The 19,520-nt window shown below is 36.1% G+C and overlaps 1 protein-coding gene and 1 pseudogene across 2 annotated transcripts in view; both read left to right on the forward strand.

The window, feature by feature from the left end:
- Nucleotides 1–19,520, forward strand: part of SLC26A7 (solute carrier family 26 member 7) — a gene marked incomplete at both ends in the record, with an annotated part of 196,800 nt that overhangs the window by 131,022 nt on the left and 46,258 nt on the right. Inside the window, 4 exons of the mRNA XM_079722341.1 lie at nt 4,190–4,267; nt 5,450–5,545; nt 13,483–13,589; nt 14,579–14,645. Coding sequence (XP_079578467.1) covers nt 4,190–4,267; nt 5,450–5,545; nt 13,483–13,589; nt 14,579–14,645 — 348 coding nt within the window. The remainder of the gene's footprint in view (nt 1–4,189; nt 4,268–5,449; nt 5,546–13,482; nt 13,590–14,578; nt 14,646–19,520) is intronic.
- On the forward strand, nt 14,814–17,913 carry LOC307065627 (serine/threonine-protein phosphatase PP1-gamma catalytic subunit A-like; annotated as a pseudogene). The gene is made up of 2 exons: nt 14,814–14,888; nt 16,909–17,913. The product of its transcript is annotated as a serine/threonine-protein phosphatase PP1-gamma catalytic subunit A-like (transcript).

Genomic DNA, 19,520 nt, shown 5'->3' on the forward strand with positions numbered 1-19,520 from the left:
ATATAATCTGAGGATGCTTATTGCTCATTTGACAATGCTTTCCATGTAATTTAGCATGCCAACCAATTCTAGTCGGTTTAATATATATATATATATTTTCTCCCTCTGAAGTGCCTTAGGGTCACAGTTCCCTAGCCCCCCAAAAAGGAAGAAAATCCCAACCAACGCTTCACCATAGGCAAAACCAATGCAGCAGGGAAGGATACCCTGGTGTTGTCACACACGAGTCCTGTTATCAAATCAGTCTCTCGGGGTCACAGTTCCTCAGCCACAAAAAAGAAGATTCTGAACCAATACTCCATCAGTCTAAAAGGGAAGAACCCCAACCAATGCCCCATCGGAGATAAAGCTGAATGAATGACCAAGGCTGGTTCAAAAGGGAAAATCCGAATCAACGCTCCACCACAGGTGAAACCTATGCAATAAGGAAGGCTCTCTGGGGGCCCTCTGAAGCATCCCAAATCTAGCTGAAGTCAAAAGAACTTTAATTAGAATTTGATAGGAAATTCATCCAAAATATCAAAAAGCTTTTTCTTAAAAAGCATTTGGTCAGATAGAATATTTAAGAACAAATACAGCTCAGTTAACGGCAAGATAGTTCACACAATATGTTATCAAAAACATCATTCTAAGTAAACTTGTTCTCTTAGCAGAGAGGAGCTAAGTCTGGTCCTGCACCAGTCTACCTTTAATAACAAAATCCATTTACCCAATTAAGTTTAAAATAATCTCAGTCTGACCATGCATAAAACTCCTTTTTACTCAAAACATATGTCCCACTTTCCTATTATATAGTGAAAGATTTTTTAAAATTTTAGTAGCTTTAATTATATATTAAAATTAGAGTCCCCAACTCTTAAAAACCTTAATTTTTAGTGAAAACTAAGTGGCAAGTAATAGCTACCAAAATCTGGAGACACTATTTTAGATAATTTTCAGAACATAATTATTCCTATAGCATTTATCTGAAAGCTTTTATCTCATTTACATTTAAAATTTCATCCTATCAAGTTATTTTCCTTGCAACAGATGTAATAAGGTCTTATTTCATTCTTAGGTACAATAAAGTATTATGCTTAATATTAATGACTCTAAAGACATGTCTATATTAATTAGATCAACAAGCTTAAGCCACCTCAATACCAGATATCAGCTTAATGTTGAATATTTTCTAGATCACATGAACCCCAAATTCCTTCTGGCCAGTTTTATATCCCTGAGTATTTATATAAGTGCTTTTTTTTTTTTTTAAGAGCAAAACTAAACAGACAAATCACACAAAGAAACATACACACACACACACTCACAAAAGAGAAGAAAACAAAAAAGGAAGAGAGCAACCAAACCAATAAACAAACCCACAAATGAAAAGAAACACTAAAAACTAAATTAAGGTAAACATAAAACCAAAAATAAGTCAAACACAGAAATTAAACCCCATGTCCACAGTTGCCCCCAAAGTCCACAGTCTCAATTTTGGGAACACTTGTTGTCTATTCAGGAATTCCTCAGATGCAGGGTTTACCAAGCCAATTGTGGGGATGTAATCTGCTGCTTCTGAGGCTGCACAGAGAGATCTCTCTTTCTCTTCTTTTGTCTGCAGTTCAGCTTTTGTTTTGGCCCTGCCTCTGTGTGTAGGCTGCCCTCAGGTGTCTCTTCCCCACCCAGACAAGACAAGGTTAAAGCAACGGCTGATTAGGGCTCTCGTGCTCACTCAGGCCGAGGAGAGGGAGGGGTACGCTAGTCACAATTGTGATATGGGGAATGCCTGCGGTGGCAGAGACCCGTGTAAGGTTGCAACAGCCTGAGGTGTGCTGTGTGTTCTCCCAGGGAGGTTGGCCCTGGATCATGGAACCCTGGCAGTGGTGTGCTGACAGGCTCCCAGGAAGGTGTGGGTAGTGACCTGCACTTGCACACAGGACTCTTGGTGGCAGTGGCAACAGCAGTAGCAGTCCGTGCCTGCCTTTGGGTCTGAGATGATAGCTGCGGCTTGCGCCCATCTCTCGAGCTCACTTAGGTGGTGCTCTGACGTCTGTGGGCACACAGAGCAGGAAGCCCCTCTCCTTGTGCACCCCAAAACAATGGTATCTTGCCTCTAGCAGGTCCAGACTTTTTCTCAGACTCGCTCCTGGCTAGCTGTGGTGTACTAGCCCCTTTCAGGCTGTCTTCACGCAGCCAACACCAGTCCTCTCCCTGGGTCTGACCTGCAAATCCCAAGCCTCAGCCCCAGCCCCCACCCACTGGTTGGCACCGATCCTCTGTGTGGGAAACTCTCCACTTTGCTCTCCACACCCTGTTGTGCTCTCTTCTGACACCCTGAAGCTCCCCCTGCCCCACCAGTGAAGGGGCTTCCTAGTGTGTGGAAACTTTTCTTGCTTCACAGCTTCCTCCCAGAGGTGCAGGTCCTATCCTGGTTCCTTTGTCTCTCTTTTTTCTTTTTTCTTTTTTTCTTTTTTCTTTTGCCCTACCCAGGTAAGTGGGGATATTCTTGCCTTTTTGGAAATTTGAGGTCTTCTGCCAGCGTTCAGTAGGTGTTCTATAGGAGTTGTTCCACATGTAGATGTATTTTTGATGTATTTGTGGGGAGGAAGGTTATCTCCACATCTTAATCCTCCACCATCTTTGAAAGTCTTCCTCATGCCATTGTCTTTTGATATGAAGTGCACCTTAGTGGTTGGTGTCTTTTTCTTTCCACATAAACATGGATATACTGAGTCACACGGGTATCTGAATGAATCCTGTAATCTGCCTTCTGACAACTAGCTCTCTCCAGTCTAGTGGAGTTACAGGCATAATATTTTGTTATTTAAAAATTATTATCATGTAAAATCACCAGTTACTCCTAAATAATCAGTTTAGTGACAGTTTTGTGTACTATAACTTCTTTTATGGACAATCTTTGGTTCTCTAATGACTTATTTCCCACAGAAGGACTTTTCCCCCTTTATATGCTGGGGAGTACTGTAGATGAGCTCCACTAAATATGGAAGGAACTTGTATCAAGCTTCTTTCATTTAGTTTAATGGCTTTGAGTTTCATCCATGCTGTTGCATGTATCAGTAGTCTGTTCTTTTTTATTGTCGAGTAGTATTCTATTGTATGGATGTCCCAAAATTTATCTATTCACCAGTTGGTGGACAATTCAATTATTTACAGTTTTTGGTATTTATGAATAAAACTGCTATAAATATTTACATGTAAGTATTTTCATAGGTGTATGTTTTCCTTTCTCTTAGGTATTTCTGGGTCATACATAACTTCATAAGAAGCTGCCAAACTGTTTTTGAAGTGGCTGTACCATATTGAATTACCACTAGTAGTGTCTGAGATCTCTAGTTGCTCTGAGTCCTTGCCAGCTCTTGCTATTGATTATTTGTTTATATATTTATTTTTAGCCACACTAATGTCTTTATTTCCTTTGATTTTTCCATAAAGATATTTTAGGTATCTTTTTGGTCCTGTGAAAGCCTTCTTTCCTCTTGTTAAGCTGACGGTTTAGCTAAATGTTTCTATTAAGACATAAGCATTTGCTTATGTGAAATTTGTTCTCCATTAAGTGGAGCATAGCTAAGAGTGAGCTGTTTTGAATTACCTTTTGTCAACAAGTTGAGTTCGTTAGAACACAATACTAATGACTTTTCAGGATTAATAAAATTGTCTGTTTCACTGCAGAGACTGCTTCCTTAATCCCATATAACTGTTTCATATTAACAAAGGACTCCAACGAAGAGAGTAAAGGCTTCTGTGGAAATTTGTCATCAGCACAGAAAAACCCTAAGCTGCATATTCAGTTATTACCCAAACAACTAGGAAACGACTAGGAGAAGGGGGGCCAGGCTGAACAACTATAGGCTAAAGGAGTTTTAGCTGAAATGTCATTTGTTTGTTTCACAAACAAACAAAAAAGCCATGTTGTGATGTGTGATAAAAGTTGATGGTGTCCTATTTCTTTGTTTAGAATTGTTTTTCTGTCATTGCTGACTTAATTTGATTGCACCAGTTTGTCAGCTGTCACATTTGGGTTCCTTCAGCTACAAAATATAGATGACAGTCTATTTAATTTAACAATCATGTGCCAACATTTTGTTTCTTCTTATCAAGAAGAACAAGGAATTATCTTTTTCCCCCTATAACTTTGGAATAATAAGAAAGTTCAAGCTTTCTTTTTTGTTTGTCTTGTATTTTACAGGTGGCTTGTCTAATATCTTGCATTTTCATCCTGATAGTCATCTATGCAATAGGACCCTTGCTTTACTGGCTGCCCATGGTAAGTAGTGCTTTTTATTATTTACTTTTAAACTTTACTTTTAATGAGAATCATTGTATTTTAAAAATTTCTTTGAAGAACAACCTCAATGATCCTAAATCTGAAAGCTTATATGACATAAGTAATGGCTGAATGGAGGAAAGGTAGAAAGAGCCCACATTTGATGGGGAAGGTATGGGAGGGTACCATGGTTGTTTTCTAATTCTTAGGCTTTTGTATAAAAATTACATCGTGGAATTAGATTTATTCTATATTAATTTGGAAGGTGGAACTAGGCAATCTCTGTTATAAGAAGTACATACCATTCTTTTTTTTCTTTTTTTTTTGGCTGTGTCATGTGGCATGCTGGACCTTAGTTTACTGACCAGGGATTGAACCTGCAATCCCTGCCGTGGAAGCACAGAGTCTTAACCACTGGACCACCAGGGAAATCTGTTATAAAAAGTAGACTTTGGAAGAATTTTATGAAATTTGTGCTCTTAGAAAATTCATGTTGGACAAGAGAGTAGGCAACAAAATGCATCTTGCCACCCTTGATGCATGGTTATAAAAAGTTACTCAGAATATTAGTACACATGTTTACCTTGCTTTTCAGAAGCCTGGGGAACTAGAGTGATGTGAGTAAGATCCTGGTCTTCAGAGATCCAGAGACAGTGTCAGTCCTTTCTTGTTCTAATTCTTCATTCATGTAATAAGAATAAATCACTTTCATGAGAGGATCTCCCAATAACCAAGTTCACTTTTCAAGAGAGTTATAAATATATTAAGGTGAAACCAGAAAATTGATACTCAAGACAATTGTAAAGAAATATATTATATAAATATTTAATTTTTGCAACAAACAGATTTCAAACAAAAGGTAGTGAATAATTATTATAAAGTTAAGAGGACATTCACCCTTATAACATTCACCCTTATAATTCACTACTTTTCTTTTTCTTTCTTCCTCTTTTTTAGAATGCCATAACATGTACCCTGTGATTTTCTAGAATTGCTATTATATTCCTAAAGTACAATAATAGGTTAGTTCTAAACAAAATGAATATTACTTCAGTCTTCTAAATAGTTATTGCTTTTCTTTATAAGTACTTCAAAGACAAAGACATAAAAATACCATGATTCTTTTAAATTTAGATTAAAATCTTTATCTTGCATCTTCATCAACTTATTTCTTATTTGTAGTGTGTTCTTGCAAGTATTATTGTCGTGGGACTGAAGGGAATGCTAATACAATTTCGAGATTTAAAAAAATATTGGAATGTGGATAAAATTGATTGGGTAAGTAGAAATTTGATCTAAAATTAATATCTTTGGCTTAAACACATGTTACAAAATAAACTTTAATAGTTCCATTTGCAAAAAAATAGTTTTAGCCATTTGAGACTTACATTTTACAAGCTATCTTTTTTCAAACTCAATAAAAATATTTAAATGTAAAATGTCTTTATAAGAAACAGAAATGGAATTCTGTCAAATTTTGTTTGATGTGTTTAAGAACTTTTAAAGAAATGCTAGCTAACTTGAGTGGTTTGGGGATTCCCAGTTTCCATTATGAATTGATTCTGGAAGTGAAGTTTATCAAAGAATAGCTAGTAGAAATATGACTATTTATAACATATATGAAAAACCAGCATTAATTGCTAAGAAATGTATGCTGCATTAATATAGGGTAAACATATTAATAGTGACCATATTCATTCTAAATACAAAGAGTCTCATGAATTGTTTTTTAAATGGGTTACATTGAGATGAGCACTATGTTAATAGGATATTGCTAGGAACAGATTAAATTATATTGAACAATGATAAAATATGAATTTTACTAACATAAATGTTTAATATACTTGTTCTAGAGAAATGTTTCTATGCATGAACATCCAAAATTGTCTCCCTCTCCTATATGGGTAAATTATTTCATGAGTAGCCTCTGTTTAGCTCTATTATGGCATTTACCATATTGAAACGCAATTATTTATGTATTCTCCCTCCTTCAGAGCCTTTGCTCTGAGAGACTTTGGAGGATTACTTATGCTGACACGTACTTTAATAATACTCCTCTTAAAAAGAGTAATGTACCACAATGTTCATTGCAGCACTATTTACAATAGCCAGGACATGGAAGCAACCTAAAGGTCAATCGACAGATGAATGGATAAAGAAGATGTGGCGCATATATACAATGGAATATTACTCAGCCATAAAAAGAAATGAAATTGAGTTATTTGTAGTGAGGTGGATGGACCTAGAGTCTGTCATACAGAGTGAAGTAAGTCAGAAAAAGAAAAACAAATACCGTATGATAACACATATATATGGAATCTAAAAAAAAGAAAAAAAGGTTTTGATGAACCTAGGGCCAGGACAGGAATAAAGATGCAGACATAGAGAATGGACTTGAGGACATGGGGAGGGGGAAGGGTAAGCTGGAACGAAGTGAGAGAGTAACACTGACATATATACACTACCAAATGTAAAATAAATAGTTAGTGGGAAGCAGCTGCATAACACAGGGAGATCAGCTCGGTGCTTTGTGACCACCTAGAGGGGTGGGATAGGGAGGGTGGGAGGGAGAGGATCTGGGGAGATATATGTATACATATAGCTGATTTACTTTGTTATACAGCAGAAACTAACACACCACTGTAAAGCAATTATACTCCAATAAAGATGTTAAAAAAAGATAACATTCATCTTAAGTCTCAGTATTACTGAGCTTCTACCAAGGTACAATAGTGGGTGTCATGTGGAATTCAGAGATAAATAAATAAGTACTTATCTTCTTTAGACACTAATATTTGTGCAGGATGCAGGCACAGAAACAGTAACTATTATATGAGGCAAGATACATCATAACCTGGAAGCAAAAAAAAAAAAAAATCTTAGTACTGGAGAAAAATAAAGGCTGGACATTTAATTTGGACTGGGTTAATACAGAAGACTTACAGCAGAGCTGAAATATGAACTGAGACTTGAAGGAACAGGCAGTCCAAGAGACCAAAATTAACTAGGTTGATGGAGGATAATGACTTTTTTAAGATGATATATGTGAGGTGGCACATGGGAACAGAAAAATGAGAAGATGTAAACTTATTTAACAAGCTATTGAAAACCCCATGATAAAGGTATTTCTAAGGAACTCATTAATCACGTAAGGGGGAGCACATTACCATAATGGAAGGGGAGAGGTGTCAGGGAAAGCTTTTTAAAGGAAATGATGGATAGAACATATAGCATGAAGGTGAGAGCAGTAACAGATGGAAAGTTAAGAAAGGGTTGGACTGAGAGAGTCTGCTTACATCCTGCAAAGATTAGACTTCATCATGAAGGCAGTGAGGCATCACTGAAAGGAGTAATAGGAATAAGATTTATGTATTAGAAAGGTCATATGAGTAATTTGAGGAAGAAGGATCAAACTGATGAAGTATGCAACAATTGGAAGCACTCCTTTAATAATTCAGGCAAATAAATGAGGAAGGCCTGGACCACAACTAACACTTGAGATTCAAGAGGAAGGAATAGAGGTGAAAAATACTAAAGCAGTTTCATTAGTTATCCCTCATCACCAATTCATCACATGAAGTGCATCAGTCTGGAGTGGCTCCTAAGTTTTCAGTTAGGAACATCACTGGCGGAAAATGATGTCATTCATTGAATTATAGAATATGGAAGCTTATTTAAATGCATTTGGTGGTTACCTTTAGTCTTTTAAAAAATACAGTTTCACATTCCTGAGTTATTTATTTCAGTTCCTCTAGCTGCATTTTGTATGTTATCACAAAGCAGTATTCCAAGAAGGGCTCATGTGTTTTATATTCCTAGAGCTACTTCATGGTGAAAACATGTTTTCTTTTTATACTAGAAGGAAGGTTTTGGCTGAGTCTAAAATGCTTTCCTCCAGGCGTTTTAAGCTTGAATTATCTTCAGACACTGAGGGATAAGGCAGAGAAATCACAGGTCAACATAATTTTTTACTATTTAATGTGAGATTATTTTTCTAAATGGATGCTCAGTGAGTTTCTTTCTTGCTCATAAAGTTTGGTAATATTGTCAGAATATTTCTTGTGGTTGAACAGTTAGTATCAAATTTCTAAGAGAGTGACATATCCTTGTGATCTCAGAATCAAGAATTACATACAGAATTTTTCTTCTAATATGTCTTTGAATATTTTTTTCAAAAATATATGTTCTGTTCTCTTAATGAATTATGTATTTTTAATTTAATTTGTTTCTTAAAATCTGTACATTTTCCCATGATTATTTTGGGGTGTGCATATGTGTGTTTGTGTGTGTGCATATGGCTTCTCTGGACTATTCACTGTATCTCTGATTATGTATTTCTTATTGTGATTATCCTATTTAGTAAATTTTAAATATGGCTTTTATCTCTGTAATATTTTTGTTTCCATCCAATTTCTTTCCCAGTTATTCTTCTTTGACTCTTCATATCTATTTTTGAGAGTTTTTTCCTGAGGTTTTATTGCCTAAACCTATCCTCTGTCTCTCTTTTGTTACTTTATTTCTTTTTCCAATTTTTATAAATAGGTTCCTTGATTATTCCTTTATGGTTATGATGCATCTTTAGTGGACGTAGCTATTTGCTGAAAAATAACGTGGGGAGGGCAGGAGGTAGGAAGTGAGGTGGAGCATCCCACGACTCTGATTTAACTGTGTCATCTGAAGATTTGTCTCTAGTTGAAATAAAGCCTCATAAATCACAGGCTCTCTGGTGATCTGATACTAGCTGTCTCCTCTACCTTCTTCACCTTGTTTCATCTCTGTCAGTCTCCTTTGGTTAGGAAGCTAGGTTGTAAGTGATATAAATGGCATTTTATCTTACTGCTCTTCTTTATATAGTATCAAATAGATACCATACGGGTACCTTTCCTTCTTCTCTGGTGGTCCACTATTGCCCCTAGAACTTAAAGCTCTTATCAGAAGATTATTGTATAGAATTTTAAAAATTGTGACATTCATGGAGAAATCTATAATTGATTAAACTTTGAGGATAAATTTGTTGGCTTCCAGTGTCCTTGATATCTTACAAATTTTGCAACTCTACATTGTATTTTATAGTTAGGAGTGTGACCATGTTCTTGTTTCATCAAAGCTGGATTTTCCTCCATATATATTCATTTTTATATTGCTTTGGGTGGAGTTTAATAGAGGGGAGTAAAGTAAAAATGATTTTAATACACTATCTAAATCTGATATCCAAACCTATACTTAGAAAGGTTATTCTGGCAGCAGTATGGCAAATGGTTTACAATGCTGATAACAAAAGCAGATAGTTAAGTAGGAGGCTGTTAGAACAGTTTAAGGGAACAATAGCAAAGTAGGACATTATCAGTGAATTGAGAAGAGGGTATAATTTGAGATATATTTTATTAATAATTGATAGGACTTGGAAATGATTGGTCAAGTAGATGAAAAAGGAGAAATAGAAGAATATTATTCCAAGGTTTCTGATTGTAGTGTCTTGAAGAATATTAGTGTTATAACTGAAAGAGAACAGTAGAAGAGGACTTGGGGAGTGAAGTTAATGAGTTTGCATTTGGACACATTGAGTTTGAAGGTATTTGGTAGACTGTTTGAAACTTCTTTAATGGCTCATAATTTGTAAGCTCCTACATAGAGGTAATAGTTGAAAACCTGGAGTAAGTAGGGAGTATGGTTTGGGAAGGAAATAATCTTGAGAAAGTTGACACGGATATAGCAGGTACATGATAATTAAATGCGATGTTGGGTTTAGCTTGACAATGGCCTCCTGTGGTTGAAGTGGACAGGTATCTCTAGTTGTTAAGGAATTCAACAGTGAGAGGCCATGGGTTATTGGAATATGATCTGGGCAAAGCATTTGTAGTGATAATATTGCACAGACTTTTGTGGATATATGCTAGATCACCCAGTAGACAGAATGTGTCCAGATAACTCAATAGTTAGAATATACCTAAATATGAAGCAAAGTTACCAAAGATGTATGTATGTGTAAAGCAGTTTGAAGGTTGAAAGTTTAAGAAAACATGTGGTAGTCATCAGAGATGAATGGAGAAAGAAAATGTGGCACATATATACCATGGAATATTACTCGGCCATAAAAAGAAATGAAATTGAGTTTTTTGTAGTGAGATGGATGGACCTAGAGTTTGTCATACAGAGTGAAGTAAGTCAGAAAGAGAAAAACAAATACCGTATGCTAACACATATATATGGAATCTAAAAAAAAAAAAAAAAAAAAGGTTCTGAAGAACCTAGGGGCAGGACAGGAATAAAGACACAGATGTAGAGAATGGGCTTTAGGACACGGGGTATAGGGAGGGTAAGGTGGGACGAAGTGAGAGAGTGCCATGGATATATATACACTACCAAATGTAAAATAAGTAGCTAGTGGGAAGCAGCTGCATAGCACAGGGAGATCAGCTCGGCGCTTTGTGACCACCTAGAGGGGTGGGTTAGGGAAGGTGGGAGGGAGAGGAAAGGGGGAGGAGATATGGGGATATATGTGTATGTATAGCTGATTCACTTTGTTATAAAGCAGAAACTGACACAACATTGTAAAGCAATTATACTCCAATAAAGATGTTAAAAAAAGAAAAATTAGAAAATGTTATTTATTTAAATATTTTACAGTTTAATAATAATTCTACTTTGAGTTGTAGATCAAAGCCCTCTTTGAGATAATGAGGAAATAGGGATCCAAAATGGAAGCCTTACTGATGGACTTAGAACTGAGTTTGAGTAACTGAACAGTAGAGATAGAATTAAGACCTACAGAGATTTAATAATATGGATCAATCATCAAAGCAGCATAACAGATGGAGCAGAGAAGTGAAGTGATTGAGTAGCTGCTGAACTGTGTTTTACACTGATAAATTTTCTACAAAAGGAAGAGTTTATGTGTTCCCTACTTGAGGCCAACTTTTGGGTTATCTTATATTTAGGGGCTGTGAGTGCCAAATAGGGAGGAGATCAAGTAAGAATGCATAATGCAAAAATTAAGGTTTTAAAAAAAAAGTGTTTCAAGAACCCAATTCTTTATAGCTATGACATCTAGGATTTGGACCTTTATTAGGAATTGTTACAGAATACTGTTGGGACTTAATTCTAACCAGTGGAACTATTTACTTGTCTATGTTACTAATTTCTATTTGATATTTTTTTCAGTTATAAATGGAAAATAACAAAGCATTATAAGCCCAACTTACAATAGATGATATTGTGGGAGAGTAAATTCGCTTTAAAAATAGAACCAGGGGCTTCCCTGGTGGCGCAGAGGTTGAGAGTCCGCCTGCCGATGCAGGGGACGCGGGTTCGTGCCCCGGTCTGGGAGGATCCCACGTGCCGCGGAGCGGCTGGGCCCGTGAGCTATGGCCGCTGAGCCTGCGCGTCCGGAGCCTGTGCTCCGCAACGGGAAAGGCCACAACAGTGAGAGGCCCACATACCACAAAAAAAAAAAAAAAAAAAAAAGAACCAGAAGGTACCAACATTTTTGGTCACTCTGATGAATCATGGCCTCCAGACTCTCTGCTTTTTTAAATGGTGGGAACCAGGATCCTCAGTTCCCCATGTTATATTGAATCATGGAGGTTGGCCAGGAGGAACAGGACTTATAAAGCTTTTGGTGAGGTCTTATTCTGCCATACCCAGGCACATTCAGTAAGCATTAGGGGATGAGTGAGAAACAGAGCAATCGTGGCAACTTGAAGTAACGATCAAAAATTTGCAGCCTTATTTTGTACACAGTCAAGTCTGGTGTAATAAGTTGGGAAGGAAAAAACACACTGTGTACAAATAGAAGATTCAAATGACTCTCCATTCACCTGAATAGAGGAAAAACATCTCAGTGTCTAACCTATTAGATGACAGGATGGTGTAATAATAAGTGCTAACATCATTACATTTGTAGGTGATGGATTTTAACATGAGAACACTTAAAATATAGTTTCTTGTTTATTCCCCAATGTTTGTTTCTTCTATATCAAAAAGGAATTTTACAGATAAACATCTGTCCATTTGCTTCCAAGGGCTTAGGCTTTGAAAATAGCTCAACATTAAGAACCACTCAAGCTCAGTGTAGATAAATAATACAGACAAAGGATAAGTAAAAAATTTCAAATTATAAAATAGCTTTGAGAAACATTTGTTTCAAACTTGTCTGGAAAAATAAAAACTATGCCCCTCCAAGAATCTGTGCTGTTTTCAGATTATAGAGAAATTTGTCTTTCATTAGCATATGGAATTGAATTATGTTGTTAAAAATGTTTTAAAATGGTAATACAGCTATTGGGACAGAAAGAAATCAACTTAGAATTACTTGCATAAAGTAATGCAGGTAATTTGGGAGAAAAGAGAGAGTTTGAAAATTTTTTGGTCTACTATTTGCTAAATGCAGAATTTTGTGTTTAGAAAATATAACTTTCTGGATTTCACAAATTATTTTCCTTTTAAAGCTATTTTTGACAGAAATAAACTTAGAATTGCCAATATAATACAGTATCCTGTTGCAAATTGTAATTTCAGGTGGTAGACAAAACTGCAATATTGTTGGAATCCCAATTAAAGGAGAAATAGAATTTTCTAGCAATCTTTTGAAATATTCCCAAGAACTAAGTTGGCCTTGAGTTTTTAGCTTTCACAATTTCACAAGAAGTGAAATAAAAGTATAAATATTTTTATAGTGGTTGGTCTAAAAGTGGCTTTGGTCGTGCTGTTAGAGTCAGTCATTTTAACAATAGGCTTTGAGAGTCCTATGTATCAATAGTAATAATCTACCTTAGTTCTTTTTATAGCAATCCCAGAAAAGAGAATATTACTGAGAATGACCAAAAATCTACAAACACTTGTTTGTAATATTATTAGACCAAATGAGAAAACAGTAGGAAATTATGGAATGTTTTTGAACCAAGCACATCAGCCAACTATTTACAGATCTTAAATAGAAAGTTTGTTGGGAATTGAACTAAGGGTTAGCAGCATCTATATAAAAAGAATACTCCTTTTCCCTTTGCCTTTCCCTTAACCTCTGTCACTGGGAGTCCGCTGGGGCCTGGATTTGTTGCTGTGTTCCTGGTCTTCTGTTTACCGCTCCTTGAGTAATATATTCTTGCTGAGAGATTTCATCACAGGAATGGTAGAGAACAAGATTGTGAGGAATTTAGCAATAACGAGAAAAATGAGAAAACAAAGGACCCATATCTTGTTTCCTGTTTCTCTTTCAGGGCATATGGGTCAGTACATATATATTTACAATATGCTTTGCTGCCAATGTGGGGCTGCTGTTTGGTGTTTTGTGTACCGTAGCTATTGTGATTGGTCGTTTCCCAAGGTAAGATCTTATTTAAATGCTGTTTATTCTGACACAGCAGCAAATATACTGTTGCCAGTTACTTTTATTTCTGTGGAATAGATAGTATTACACTCTCATGTTTTATTTATATAGAAGGTTTTATCTACCTGTGATATATAACAATACTGGTCTTAATGAGGAGAAATATTTTGTCAGAACTATAAAATAGAATATATAAAATCTATTAAAGTAAATAAATTAACCCCACAACTATACAGTGCATCACAGAGCTATTTTTTAAGTGAATGGATATAGTATTTAATGAGACACAAACCATATAACAATGTAATCATTTGAAAAGTTAAATAACCTCAAAAAATTTAATTTTTCAGAAGCTTTATTAATCTAGCTACTTTTTTTCTAGATAAATTATTAAAGAACACATTCTTTTTGTTTTTTAGTGCACATCTGTAAACCATTCCATATTTTGATCAATTATTTTTGTTTCCCAATGTTCATCATCCGATAATGCTTCTACTCACTTCTCATACTTCCCTTGAAATTCTTTGTGAAATAATATATTCTTAAAATTTTAAGTTTTACCTCTATAGGTTCTATCTTTATGAAGTCTCTATATATAGATTCATTGTTATGTGGTCCGATCTTGCCATTGATTCCCTCTTTATTTCCTTTACCCTAAAACAAGATTTTCTTAAATACCGTATACTTTCTAGCCTTCTCCCTTATTGCTCTTCTTTAGCAATCCACCTTTTTAGCTTGAAGATATGGTAGCTGGGAGCCCAGATGAGATAAATTACATTTTAAAATCTCTACTTAGATGTCTCTGTTTCTGAGGATCCCAGAGAGATACACATTTACCAGTGTCTTGTGAACAAATGGGATATAACATCTAAACCATTCTAAATATGTCTAATTGCTAAAATAAAATGGCTTATCCTTTTTATTTCTTCATGGTTAATGTAGTAATTTGGAAATGACATTGTATTTTATATCTGCCTTAATTCTAGAGCAAAGACTCTGAGTATAAAAAATATGAAAGAAATGGAATTTAAAGTGAAGACAGAAATGGATGATGTAAGTTTAGTTTCCTTTTCCTTCATGCAATTAATAATTTTTGTAGGCCAGATAGTTTCAAGGTATCATAAGAAGCAGATAAATTACTACTTTAAAAATGAAAATTCTATTTTTGATTAGTTTGAACTTTCAGTGGCATGTATAACCACCTTATATATAGCAATCAACATGCAACAAATCAATAGAACAACAACAGAAATCTTGTGTCAGCATGCAGATAAGAGGATAGCATGGTTCACAGATGTAAAGTTCACAGAATAATCATGGTCCAGACTAGTTCAGTTATTTGGGAACCTCTTTTCCATTATTAAGTTGACATAAAACAGTCAAGCTAAACTAATAGTCTATTCCAAATAAAATGATGGAGGAAGATAGGGAATAGGGAAGGGAATAAAGCAAAGTGGGGTCATGGTATTTGTTAACACAATCAGTGACGCTCTGTTTTATTAGCAGAGGGTAATTGATGTCACTAGGATTTGTTTCTTGCACAGTGGACACCTTTTTAAGGAAACAACATATAAATTGTCTCACTCAATCCATGTTTAGGCAGGCCAATTATGTTTGAGTTGTAGCTTCTTGTTCTGAAGGATGACCCAAACAAGTTTAAAGTGAAGAAAGAAAATGTCCACTTGAATTTTTGTCAATTAAAAAATTGGCCTTACTTTGAACCTGCTTTGTAATGTTTCACTAACTTTTTTTTTCTTTATTTTTCATCTTTACTTGTTTTAATACCTCATGATTGCCCTCAGAACAGAGAGAACTGGCCTCCTTTCAGAAGGATCAGTGTCAGGGTATTTCTGAGTAGACTGGAAGTAGAAAGTAACAACAGGAGTCCTTCTGTGACACCTAGGGAAATGGCTTGTGTTTTTTAACAAGTATGGAAAGATTTGCTTCATAGAGAGCTATTGGAGTTCGAAGACTTTGAAGGTGTCCCAGGCTCAAGTTTTCCACCAATGCTACCTTCCTTTCCTATCCCTTTCTTTTCTTCCTTTAAATTTTCCATGGGAATTTAATGCTCATGCAAAGTCCCAGACTGACTCAGGCCTCTAAAGTCCTCAGTGTATCCACCCCACACATAGAGCCATGTACCATAGCCTTGACATTCTTAGCTTTGAAATAGAATTCAAGTTTGGTATTTTTCAGTTTAAAGATCACTGGCTAATAAATTCTACCTAATTCATACCTTCTTCTCAAGCTAAATATGTGAGGAAGTGAATGAGGGGATTTGTAGGAAGATGAAAGTGCTGAAATTTCTCCATGTCTTTAAAACTTGATTTGTTCCAGTCTAGCCACCTACCTGAATAATAACTGTCATATGGAAATCTTAATTTTATTAGAATATTACACCTCACTAGTTATTTAATGTTTTGTATCAAAACTAAGAGGGAAAACACTAAGACAGAGAAAGATTTGAATATGAACTCTTAGGTGGAATTTTTAGCTAACTTCAAAAGTAATGGTGATCTGTCACTCCTCCCTTCTGTTTATGCATGCTCCCACCCCTTCTTCACATGAAACACTCATTCTCAATTTGGAAGACCCCTCCCCACTCAGTGAATTCAACTCTGTTGAGAATTTCTTTTCTTGCCCCATTTGAGTCTCTGTTCCTTAATAAACACCTATCTTTAAAAAGTATATTATCTTAGGGCTTCCCTGGTGGCGCAGTGGTTGGGGGTCCGCCTGCCGATGCAGGGGACACGGGTTCGTGCCCCGGTCTGGGAAGATCCCACATGCCGCGGAGCGGCTGGGCCCGTGAGCCATGGCCACTGAGCCTGTGCTCCGGAGCCTGTGCTCCGCAAGGGGAGAGGCCACAACAGTGAGAGGCCCGCCTACCGCAAAAAAAAAAAAAAAAAAAAAAAATTATATTATCTTAAAGCATATTGGCACGAACATGTGGTGTGATTAGTGAGTCAATTTAAGATGTGGGTCTTTGTCATAACTAAACCTGACAGGCCAAATAATTGTTTTATTTTTGGCTTATAAGATATTTCCTCTTGATTAAAAGTTAATTTGGTAACTTAAGCATTTTTGTTTACTTGAATTATTTATTTGCAGCAAATCTTCTAACTTTCTAGAGTTTAAACAGTTGTGTAGCTATAGAAACTTTTTGACATTATCTACCTTAAAAATTTACCTATGTTAGCTCTCGTGGTTCCAGTGGGGAGAGAAGGAGGAAGCAGGGAGCCCCTGCCACTGCTGCCACCACCATGTCTGTGCTGGTGGTGTGGGAAATGAGGCGTGAATCCCAAGGCACTAGCCATAGTTGTTGCCGCTGCGGGAGGGTTGGTGGTGGGAATGTAATGGAAGACATAAAGTGAACATCGACAGCATCACCCAATGGCTGCTGGAAGTGAGAGGGTCCAAGCCTGGTAAGAATGTCCAGCTACAGGAGAACGAAATCAGAGGACTTTGCTTAAAGTTCGGAGAGATCTTCCAAAGTCAGCCTATCCTACTGGAACTTGAAGCACCACTCAAAATATGTGGTGATATCCATGGGCAATACTATGATTTGCTTCGACTTTTTGAGTACGGTGTTTTCCCACCGGAAAGCAATTACCTATTTCTTGGGGACTATGTGGACAGGGGATAGCAGCCATTGGAGACTCTCTGCCTCTTACTGCCTTACAAAACCAAATATCTCGAGAATTTTTTCTTCTCAGAGGAAATCACAAATGTGCCAGCATCAATAGAATTTATGGATTTTATGATGAATGTAAGAGAAGATACAACATTAAACTATGGAAAACTGTCACAGACTGCTTTAACTGTTTACCGATAGCAGCCATCATGGATGAGAAAATATTCTGCTGTCATGGAGGTTTATCACCAGGATCTTCAGTCTCTGGAGCAGATTCAGTGAATTATTTGACCAATTGATATACCAAATCAAGGTCTTCTTTGTGATCTTTTGTGGTCTGACACTGATAAAGATGTCTTAGCCTGGGTTGAAAATGACAGAGGCATGCCCTTCACATTTGGTGCAGAAGTGGTTGCAAAATTTCTCCATAAGTATGATTTGGATCTTATATGTAGAGCCTATTAAGTGGTTGAAGACAGATATAAATTTTTTGCAAAGAGACAATTGGTCACTCTGTTTTCTGCACCCACTTGTTGTGGAGGGTTTGACAATGTAGGTGCCATGATGAGTGTGGATGAAGCACTAATGTGTTCTTTACAGATTTTAAATCCTGCAGAGAAAAAGAAACCAAATACCATGAGACCCATAACACCTCCAAGGGGTATGATCATGGAGCAAGCAAAGAAATAGATGTCATTTTGACACTGCCTACTTGAGACTTGTAACATACACTATATATCCTTCATTTTTAAAACTGAAATGCATATTGGTCAGCTTGCTCAAATAGTGTTTATGGGCCTCCTCTCTTCCATTTTTGACTTAATGAATGGTATTTTCTGGTTATAACAGCAAATGAAAGACTCTCCACTTCCAAGGAAAAAATGTTTTGTTTTGTTTCGTTCTCTGTTCCTTTTGCAAACAACTTTAGTGATGGTGCTAAAGCTATACAGCCCCGGACAGTTTATCCTGTGTAAGGGGTGAGTGTATAGTTGATCTTTTTTAAAACTTCAGTGCAGCCCATGAATAATGGAAATGCTCATTTTCTTTAGCATATGGAGACTTAGTGTGCTCAATCTGTACGTTATTGTCATAAAATGCATACTGTTGGATACAAAACACTGTGAACTTTTTTGTTTGTTTGTTTCAAAGGAATTGCTTGTTTTTCTCTCATTGTCTTGTCATGTACAAATTAGTTTTTATAGCTATCAAAATTAGGAGTAACTTTCAACCTTACCAGCATCACTGGTATATATATTTAATTAAAGCACACTTTCCCCTGTGGTATACTGAAAATGACAATTAAAGCCATTATTTTAAAGTCTGTGACTCTTTCCTAAAGCCCTAAGTACAAGGTGGCATGGTTGTGTACCCCTGCCACCTTCATGGGGATTCAAAAACAGGTTTTTGAGTTTGAATAGCAATTAGTAACATAGTGTTGTCTAAGCTATTGATTAAAGTTAATAACATTTTGTATGATTTCCATATAGTCTTTTCATTAAGTAATCCTTTTACAGTTATATCAGGCTTGAACCTGTCCATTCAGAAAGCTTCAAATTATAGAAATCATACTGTTCTATATGAGTGACCAATTATGCTTTCTTTGGCCTACCTTCTTTATTCTGTGGTGAAATTGAGGCTTATAAGTCAAAACAAAGGAACTAACTTACTATCCACTAGTTTATACAGAACTCACAGTATCTATGACTTTTTAAAAACTAAGATCTGTTTAAAAGAAATCTGTTTCAACAGCTGACCATGTACAATACCATGTGGTAAAAATGAATTCAGACTTATTAAATGATGAAATTGTTTTAAAAAATTACCTACTTTAAAAAACAAGGAATCTAAGAGAGGTTAAACTAATTGTCCAAATTCATATATATGATATTTTCTTTTATCTTTCTATCTCTGCCTGTATGTGTCTCCTCTTCTATGTGAGTACTCAAGTCTGAAGGAATATTGCTTTATTTAGTTGGTAAGGAGTTATCATTTCATAGAATTTACCATCCTCTCAGTTTCTAAGACACATCCCTCCCCCAAAGTTCATGGAGAAGACGATATTGCCAGGAAGACCTGGGCAAATGACTAAAGCAGACACATTTTGTATTGAAATTTTTCCTTCCCCATTTCCTCATGTCTTGCCTACATCCTAAATCCAATGTAATCTAGGCCTGCCCAAAGTGAAATTACCTTCCTGATAATACCTCTTGGTTTCTTTCTCTCAGTTAGAACTATCAGTCACTTGTAAGGTTATATTCCTGCCTAAGAAAGACTATGTCATTATGAGGTAAATGACT

This window comes from Hyperoodon ampullatus (assembly GCF_949752795.1).
Source record: "Hyperoodon ampullatus genome assembly, chromosome: 17".
NCBI lineage: Eukaryota > Metazoa > Chordata > Mammalia > Artiodactyla > Ziphiidae > Hyperoodon > Hyperoodon ampullatus.